General features: G+C 30.7%; 1 protein-coding gene across 2 annotated transcripts; it reads right to left on the bottom strand.

The window, feature by feature from the left end:
• Positions 1-8,127: 8,127 nt before the first annotated feature.
• On the bottom strand, positions 8,128-9,511 carry LOC120338405 (uncharacterized). Of its 2 annotated transcripts, none has more exons than XM_039406393.2 (3): positions 9,370-9,511; positions 8,780-8,986; positions 8,128-8,443 (listed from the first exon to the last, which is right to left on the bottom strand). In XM_039406393.2, the coding sequence occupies exons 1-3, from the start codon at positions 9,452-9,454 to the stop codon at positions 8,388-8,390; spliced, it is 348 nt and encodes a 115-aa protein (XP_039262327.2). In that variant the 5' UTR covers positions 9,455-9,511; the 3' UTR covers positions 8,128-8,387. The 2 variants fall into 2 exon arrangements, with proteins under 2 accessions (XP_039262327.2, XP_039262328.2); XM_039406394.2 differs by lacking the exon at positions 9,370-9,511 and adding an exon at positions 9,164-9,299.

The following is a 9,511-nucleotide window of genomic DNA, read 5'->3' as shown; positions in this document are numbered from 1 at the left end:
AACTTGAGAATTTAGACTTAATTTATTGGTATACCCAACCGATATAAAATTTATTGAATATAACTGCCTATTTACGTGTGTTTCCCTCTTATTTTTCAAAATATCAACCAGATTATTTACTTTTAGCCGATAAATCTAAAAAGTTGACACATTTGTTCAACTCGCAGTTTCGCTTGGTTTTAAAAGTTACAATAATGGTACTTCTAACCAAAATTAATTTCTAAGCTAATTCGGCTACTACAGCGGTATGTCCAATGACATAATTACACGAATAAACTAAATTTATCTCATTTCTATTACACCTGACAATCTTTTATTAATGAATAAAACTTGATAGATGATCTGAACGGAAGAAGCAATTTAACTCTGGGAAGTACCCTCCATAAAACCTCGTAATCACCTAATGAATGTTAACAGTTTTTTTTCATAAATCACAAGTCTACTAATCGTCAAATCAGAATGTGCATAAAAATATTTGCTCCCGGGCATGGCATATATGGAAACGCGTTTAGGTATCGAGATATAATCAAGGGTAAATAGTGCAGAATGTGTATTTTTTCTGTATAAATCGAGAATCTACAAATTCGGTGAATCTAGCTTTAATCCATTTTTTCACCTTTCTCTCGTTATAAACAGTTTAAATAAATTAATGCTAGATCTTCAGTCTAATTTATAATTTAAATTTCACTCTTCAATTTTCACTCTTTTTCGAAATAGAACAATTTTTGAACTTTTTAAATTTGTTGTTAAAATATAACTTTATATATAACTATTATTTTGTCAGCGTAATAATCCGTGCTGAATTGCAGACATTTGCTAATTATTTCAATCAAATAACTACATTCCAATTGATCTATACGTTTTCAAGGCTCTTCATCTAAACTTGAAACCGAGAATTATAAAATGGCGATTTCGAAACACTATAATCATTGCCTAAAACTTTTACACATTTACACAAACATTTAAGCATACCTCAATGTGCATTTTTTCAATTAAACTAAAATAGTATTTCCGTTCGAAAATGTAATAGGTTAAATTTTCAATATGACTGACCTAATTTGATTTATTTCAAAATTATTTCATGAACGTGATTTGATGTTGCCTGTTATGGATTTTTCGTGCAAACTCTACTTCATTGTCGGAAACTTTCTGGGAATAAGTAATAAATAATAGCTGAAAGTATTGTATCGATGAAATTCTATATCAAGCTAACAACAAGTAACCTTTGTTACGCAAAATCAAAAACAAAGCTTGCATTAGGAATGCTTCTTTTGAGAAGAATTCTTAATTGTTATGTGAGATAATAATACATATATAAAAAAATATTACAAAATCTAATTTTTCTACACGCTCCCGAAACATAACTTTTAATTGTTGTAGAGCGCGTGCATTGTATTTCCGGTATTTTATCCATTGATCATAAATAATACAATTACATCACCTCACATGGTTACGCGCTTGTCTTACCATTTTAGAATTGATTTACTTTTAATATGCTAATTCACATTTAATTGAGTTGCGTACTGGTACAATACCGACTGTACTTGAGTATAGATTAAAAAACTTATGCGGATGTCAGATTATATAGAGGATCTACAATGTTACAAGCTTGATAAATATAACAAAAAGAGTATTCGTAACATATTAATGCACAACTTATCGCTAAAAGCCTAGTAAAAAGTTTCATATAGGAACTTAACATTTTGTTTAGCAATGCATGCAACCGATGCAAGTCAGCACGCATGTAAGCAATATTTGTTTCAAATACGGTGCTTTTATTTGTTCCAAATTAAAAAAAAAATACGATAAGGTAGAATTACTATTATCGATTAGAATTATTTCACAATGTGCTATCTAGATCTACAATAAATTAACATTGCCATTTTACCAATGCTATTTTTATCGACTGAATAAATTGGCGTAGTTACATGCAATAAAATGAAAAAAAAACAAATAAAAAAAAATTCAATAATAGCGTCAAGATTGGTAAACCCGGGGCGGCCCGTGTTCCGTCAGAAATAGAAGCTGTAAGTCGGCATGGTTTAATCAAGTCTAACGCGCTTAATTAAGTGTACCGCGACACATATAGTCGTATATAATTATAATTACAAGTTCTCTCAATTTTATTTAGATATCTACCTATACCTATTTGCTTTCATTTAAACATAATTTCTTATTTTTCATTCGCTTCAGTGATATATTTCTATTTCCGACATGAAACCGCAATGCCAAAAATATTTCAAATTTTTATCGTTAAATTCAATAGTTCAATGCTATTATTGCAATTTTGTTAAATATAACATATCTTTGTGCCTATTTGACAGAATACTTGTAGTGCAAATAAAACATTTATCATTGTATAAAATCTAACACAATAAAATTCCCCTGCAATCGCACATAATACTTTACTCGCAATCTCTACGTGGGATCTCTAAGACATCAACACGAAAAATTATCGATCTTTTTTGCGAAATTGAAGATCCAAATTTAGAATTTTGTACTAGACAAATAAAAACAATAAGTACACGAACAGCGATCCTTCTTAGAATTTATCGATAAAACTATTAAATATTGCAAACAATTTTTGATGTTATTATAGTTGCGCAACCGAAATATATGCATTCAATTTTTTTGCAAAAAATATTTACTGAAACAATCCGAAAATGAAACTACTAACGGCGCAACCAAAATAAATTTTGCAGATCAAACGACTACCAGCAGAATTCATTTCACTTTTTGACCTGACTGAGCAAAATTAAAAGTTTCAGCTGCTTTGAAGCACACTCAAGATGACATCGATTTTGATGGATAATGTTCATTTACAAACTTTCATTAAAGTCGACTAAATAATTCAGAATACTCACACGAAATGTTGATTTTATATCCAATAAATGGTTCAATTGGGTTTTGATGTCAAGAATTTCAAATATTAATATTATCAATACGATTTTCGGAATATTTTCATTGATGTTTCCATAATCTTAATCGACCACATGTCGACATGGTAGGAATACACCGATCAAAATAGTACAGCGGCGTAACAGTTGAAGAAATTTATTTTGTCAATATGGAAGAATTATAGGTATGAACAAATAGAACACAGCTGTATTGCCTATATAATGATATCAAAATTCTGCAGGTATATGAACTTTTTCATCTTCCCTACTTCAAAGCACAAAACCGGTAAAAACGATATTCTTTCATGTCAGGTTTTAATTGTTTAATTAACTAATAAACAAATCTGCTTTTTCTGTACTTTTTCATTGTTTGGTAACGATTATATAAAACATGTCTTCATTTTTGTGAAAGCAATCTCCTCTACAATATAAAGATAATATAATTTTTTCAGGCTCGCATGTGCTGGTAGCTTTATGCAACAACATTAGAGAACCGATAAGTTACTAAAGAAACACTTTAGCGTCTGTTAATCGATATGAAAAATTATTTATATTTTTATATTATTTCCCTCTGCGACTAATTGTCGACTGTTTTCCTGCAATAGACATTTAGGATGGTACTCGGCTACCAATTGCTCTCTCGTCTATCACTCTTCAAATTTGTGTCATGTCAGATGTAATCAAGATGGATAGCATTGAAATATGACGTATGCAGTGTGAGACATTTGTAAAATTCATGATAATACACGGCGATTTATTAGAAAATATCTTATGACTGGATCTTCAAATATCGGAAATAACTGCAATTGCAGCGAATACAACGAATGAACAATGAATTATTGCTAACTTGTGGCCGAATTCACTGTTAAACATTGAAAATATGTATAGTTTGAAAACAAGGAAGAATGTTTTAGTTTCTTGCATATCTTTGCAAACAAATAGCGTATTGTATTTACGTGGTTACTGCCTTAATTGATACCGCTATTTATGTATTGTTTTCATATGGGGCTTTAGAGATTCGCGTAGCTAATTTTGTGGTTCTCGCTGTGAAAAATTTGATAGGTTTTCTTTTATTTTGTAGTTATTGTACGCCTAGTTTGACACAATGAGTTGATTTATCTTTATTTCGTGCTTGATTCTACTTTAGACGATTAGAAAGACATGTGAAAATGTGCTAGAGTAGTAATAATTTGGTGGTGTTTGGTTTAACCTCGTAATAGGTTAAAAGAGTTCAAAAAGGTTAAAATATGTGCACATAATTAAAATTGATCACCTTACGCCTTACACTGCCCCACGTTTGATCTCTGGAAAATCTACATATTCAAAAATAACCGACACCTTCGTACGCTCAGAAGGTCTACAAGCCTTAACCATTTCTAGAAAATATTCTAATTACTGTATCCTATGATGCCACATCTAAATGTTGTTCTCATTGGCGTAAGTTGCAACGTTCAAAAATACTCTATTTTGTAAAACAAGAAGTACCGTTCAATGCCAAGCGCACAATGGTAATGTGTACAAAATGTTTAATCGCCATGTGAATATTATTCACTAATTAAATTTCCGTGACCGACTTTAAATTCACTACACAAATTTCAATGACACACGTTTTTGCATTTACAGGTCATTCTTTTGGCAGCCGTGCATTGTTTCGGGTAATATGCATGAAATTTAACAATGGTGTTGAACTTTAGCATTATTATATTCAATTACATATTTTTTCTGGATTATATCGTGATATACCACATTTTTGCTGAGACTAGTCATGTCTGCACGCTTTAGTCGTTATGACGAAGAAAAATTGAGAGGTGTGGTTACAAAATGAAATATTTAGATGATTTCCGAAAATCGGTAATTATTGTGTTTTGCAATAATTCAAATTATTCTTTCATACTGCATACGGCTGTGCATAATGCCGACACCAACATATTGACTTATATAGGGGTATATGGTGATGTACAATATACACTCTGTATGCCAAAGATGGCCAATTTTTCGTTCTGGTCAGAATTACAAGCCGGCAAATAGTTTCATGTCCAATAAATTAAATACAGAGTATACAAAGATTTCACAACTTTTGTAGAAGAAATGTATGAGTTATGTTTTCTGGTCATCCCGTGGTGTACTGAGCCTGTTGTACACAGCCATTCTATAGCACATCATTTCGAAAGTTTTCACAAAAATTTGTTTTCTAAAAAAACATCAGCAACAGTTTGAAACATTGACAATGTAAAACTCTGCGAAAAATCAACACATATTTTACGACACGATCAAAGTGATTCACCTTAGTCACCACAAAACTCAAATAGTTGCACCGCATGGTCGCGCTGTTGATACTAATTTTGTTAGACTATTCTATCTTTCGAAAGCATTGAACTTTATTATTTACGAGATATAGAACTACATTGTTTATTGAAAGAAAATTTATGGTATTAATCTCGCTTCATAAAAAAGCTTCATTTTCTAACAATTATAGATACACTGTGTACCTGGTACATATATAAAGAATTAACATCTGATGCCAATATCCACCTCTACAACGACAATAAATTACAATATGCAAGAATGCCATTTTCATAGAAGCTTGGAAACAACACGGAGTCTGTGAATTACATCATTTAGTGAACAAAATTCTCTATTCTCTTATTTTCAACTGATAGAACACTTCGGTATAAAATACAATGCAAATAAGTAATGGGAATATTATAAATTAATTGGCTGCATACCAGAATGTTGGATGGATTATGTTCATAATTCTAGTGATTTTAATTGTTTACAGAATAAAAATGTTTGATTTTGATGAATTTTTACCCAGTACACTGTGTGAAAATACATGCCGTATTATGTATAACAGAAAGACCTATTTCACTTATATTTTTATTGTCCAATCATGCAATGTTTTTCGGCACAAGTAAAACAATACTTATATTTTATTAATGACAATCCGTCATTTCTGTGGACAAAAAAGAATGCTTTTTAGGTTATTTTGATCCTCCGAATAACATGTTATTGAATTGCATAATAATTTGTGTCTAAACTGCAACGTATTCCTCCAATATTTTGCATTTTTGTTAACTTTATCCAAAGTGTAAGAGAAAGCAAAGTTATGCAATTAACCAGGGAAAATTAGCTTTACATAATAAAAAGTGGCATTTCATGTTATAGTTAAAAGAGTAAAATTATGTTACGTGAATATTGTAATTTCAGTTGATTTGCTTGAGTTGGATTCCATTTTCATGAAATCGATAGAAAAATTGACAAAAAATAAAAATGAAAAAATCTTCTGAATGCATTTGGTTTCTTAAAGCAGTGCTTTGGCTTAATATATATATATATTGTACGCAAAAATTTCGAAATTCGATTTTAACTTGGGTGTATGTTGTGTCAATTACCGAAATGGCGTTCGGCAAATTGACTGCTATCCGACGTGCCCGAATACAAGTAAAGATATGAGTTCGGTATAATATATATATATATATATATATATATATATATTTATGATTGACATCGTTGAACGATTTTTATTGGGTAAACAGGATTTTGTTGCTTTTTGATATCTTGCAACGATGATGTAAATATAAAAAGTTTTGGGTTTGGGGACAAACAGGGAAACAAATGATTTTTGCACTACTCGAATTTATGTATCTTTTATGACACAATCGTAAACGAATATTTATAAATGACTTTTACTTTCCGATTCCTGGGTGATGACGATACACATCCATTTATACACCTGTGTCACAAAACAGATCAAAAGTTAAGATCAGAAAGTGCAACCGAAAACTTTGAGTTTTCTTCACTTGTAGCAAAACTCTTTTTCAAGATTAACTTTTTTTTGTACCGATAATCCGGATGGATTTTCTTTGATCTAAATCAATATATACTTATATAGATACTAATTTAAATATATCTTTATATTATTAACGTTAGAATAAATGCCTTCAAAAATGGCAATTCGTGTAGAACGTCATCACGGTGGACAGTGTTTAAGTACATGAAACAAGATTATTTGGATCAATGATTATGGTCTGCTTAGCGTAAAAGCCTGATTCAATGATTTTGCCGATGATAATGGTTGTGATGGTACGAAACTCATACTCGTCACTAAATTCATGACGTACTATTTTGCGTAGCCTTAAGCCAAATGTTTTGCAAAAGTATTGAGAAAAAAACAGCAATAATCATTTTTGTTCGCCCTACTTGTTTGTGCAAAACCTATATTAAGTTCTCTCACTCACTGAACATAATATATCTATTTATCAATGATCACATCCTCTCTTAAACATATGTGATTATAAGATTAATTCTAAGTATCAGTTTTAATACCAACTGTAACTGTACGAAACCGGCTAGACCGATTTAGAAAAATAATATCAAATATTTTTGACTTTCCATTGGCGTCCAAACCGCAAACTATTTCTCCTAGACGAAATGTTGCTTTATTGTGCTTATTATAATATAATATAACGATCTGTGGCCTTTCTAAGTTTCAGAACTTACAATAGACAAAGAAATGTGTTGCAGTAGTTTTTTTTTCAAAAATGTTATTTATGTCGAATTCACTACCTCATAGAAGATGTTTTTTTCGACCGTATTCGCTTGAACTGCTTCAAGTCTTGCGATAATCGAGATTGATTTACCACAAATACATAGCCTTGGTAGCTTTGGCTATTTCGGAGGTCTCCAATAGCTTTGATGCTTAAAGAAAAAGTATTTTATATCTGGATGAATACAAGTGACGTTGCTTTGATGAATTCACTTAATTGAAAATTGAATTGTCATACAAAACTTTTTGCTGCGTCATTGCATTTTTCACGGAGTGAATATTTTAAACTTTGAACTTAAAAGTATATTTCAAGCGGTAAAATTTTCAATGACATCCCCATGAAATAAAAATATGATATATTGAATTTGGTTATCTTCAAATTGACAAATGCTTTTCAACTAAATACTGACTTTCCTGAACTACTTAATAAGTAAAATGTTATTTTAACCTACGTTCGAGTGTGTATTAACCTTATTTGTAGACTTAGTTCTCGGCTTGAATATTAAAATATTTCTAACGCATAAAACTACAATTCGTGCCCTAGGCATTTATTGAATCATTCATCAACAGAGGAACTATTTATTTCCAACTCTAGATGATTCTTAAACAGATAATAATACCTTGTTCAAGCAAGAGGAAAGTATTTAAACAAATATCTCAGGTAAATATCTCTTACTACACGAAGTGATACATATGTCATCATATAATGAGTATTTTTCGAAAAAAATAAAAACTATTTGGTACAGGTTGTTCTTGTTTTGACTTCACATCCTTAGCAGATTTTTGGTTCTAGATAAAAATCAAATATCCTAACATCGTAGCTTGATTCAAAAAAATCACAATATAGGAATTTTCAAATTTATTCAAAAAAAAAATCAAAATAGTTTGACTTTTTATTCAATAAAATTTAATATTCTGCTGGTTTATTTCATGCTTCTCGCGATCTATGAGATTATTGCTCCTGAATTGCATATAGTTTTTCGACAAAACTTGCAAAACCCTGTATTGAAAAAAAGAAATTGTTGATTTGAATACGGATCGAAGTGTTATAGTTTGGAACATAAAAACTTTTATACATTTTAACATTGGCAAAAATCAGCTTTATGAACAAAATAAAAAAAAATCGAACACTAGGAAAACATAGCTAAGCAAGCCAATAATTTGAAAACTATTCAAGAACTATTTCATAGCTAATTGAAATGTCAGCACTACTTCCATTAGTAAAATTTGTTTCCATTTGTTAACTGAAACCAACAGAGTATTTCTCTGCCCGTGTATCATACTATTTCTGGAATCGGAGAATAAATAGGATTTATCTTTATACAATGCTATATACCTTTCTTTGACATGCGTGAACATTTTTTGTAATATTTATTCTTCTTTGCATTCCATCGGCAATAATAATTGCACACTTGCATTGTCCTGCCCGTCAGTGCTGTAAGCATATTGTCAGCTGGTGGTGATTTCAAAGTTTCTTTGAATGTTATATTCAACATGTCAATGTTGTCATTGGACACTCCTGTTACGTCAATTTCAAATTCACCTAAAAATCAATTGGACAGATATATAACCTTCTCTACACTGCTGTGCAATTTTACATTACAATCTTACCGTTGTGTATCTATCTAAATATTTCTGATATTAATAGATTATTTACTTTTATTTTTTTATTTAATTTTTTTTCAAGATTGAAACTGATGATCGAAATGTTGTTACTCACCTGAACCCAAGACGTTGATTATGGGCATACATGTTGCAAACACGAAAAATAACTGTGCCAAATGCATTTTGAAAATTCATTTAATGCAAATATAATACTGCGCACTGTGGCAATACCGTGCGTTCCAGTCTTTGCTAACAACACAAATGCGGTATATGTATAACTTCATAACCATTTAAAACATTGCACTCATTAAGAAATCTTACTGTAGTTGTGCAGAAAAAGTGAATTGACATACTGCAAAGTTGTTGTTACTTCCGATAAAAGTTCATGACTCTTGCAAGTCATCATTCGTTCAAAGAAAAAGTCCACTTTTGACTAAAATATCCCAGAACGAAAGCTACATGT

The sequence above is a fragment of the Styela clava genome, chromosome 10, assembly GCF_964204865.1.
Source record: "Styela clava chromosome 10, kaStyClav1.hap1.2, whole genome shotgun sequence".
NCBI classification, from domain to species: domain Eukaryota; kingdom Metazoa; phylum Chordata; class Ascidiacea; order Stolidobranchia; family Styelidae; genus Styela; species Styela clava.
This window is presented reverse-complemented; position numbering and strand designations above follow the sequence as displayed.

Coding starts and splice junctions, on each gene's coding strand:
- LOC120338405 (XM_039406393.2), bottom strand. CDS start 9,454: ATGATGACTTGCAAGAGTCATGAACTTTTATCGGAAGTAACAACAACT. Junction 8,987..9,369: donor ACTTTTTCTGCACAACTACA/GTAAGATTTCTT, acceptor ATTGATTTTTAG/GTGAATTTGAAATTGACGTA. Junction 8,444..8,779: donor TTCACGCATGTCAAAGAAAG/GTATATAGCATT, acceptor TTTTCAATACAG/GGTTTTGCAAGTTTTGTCGA.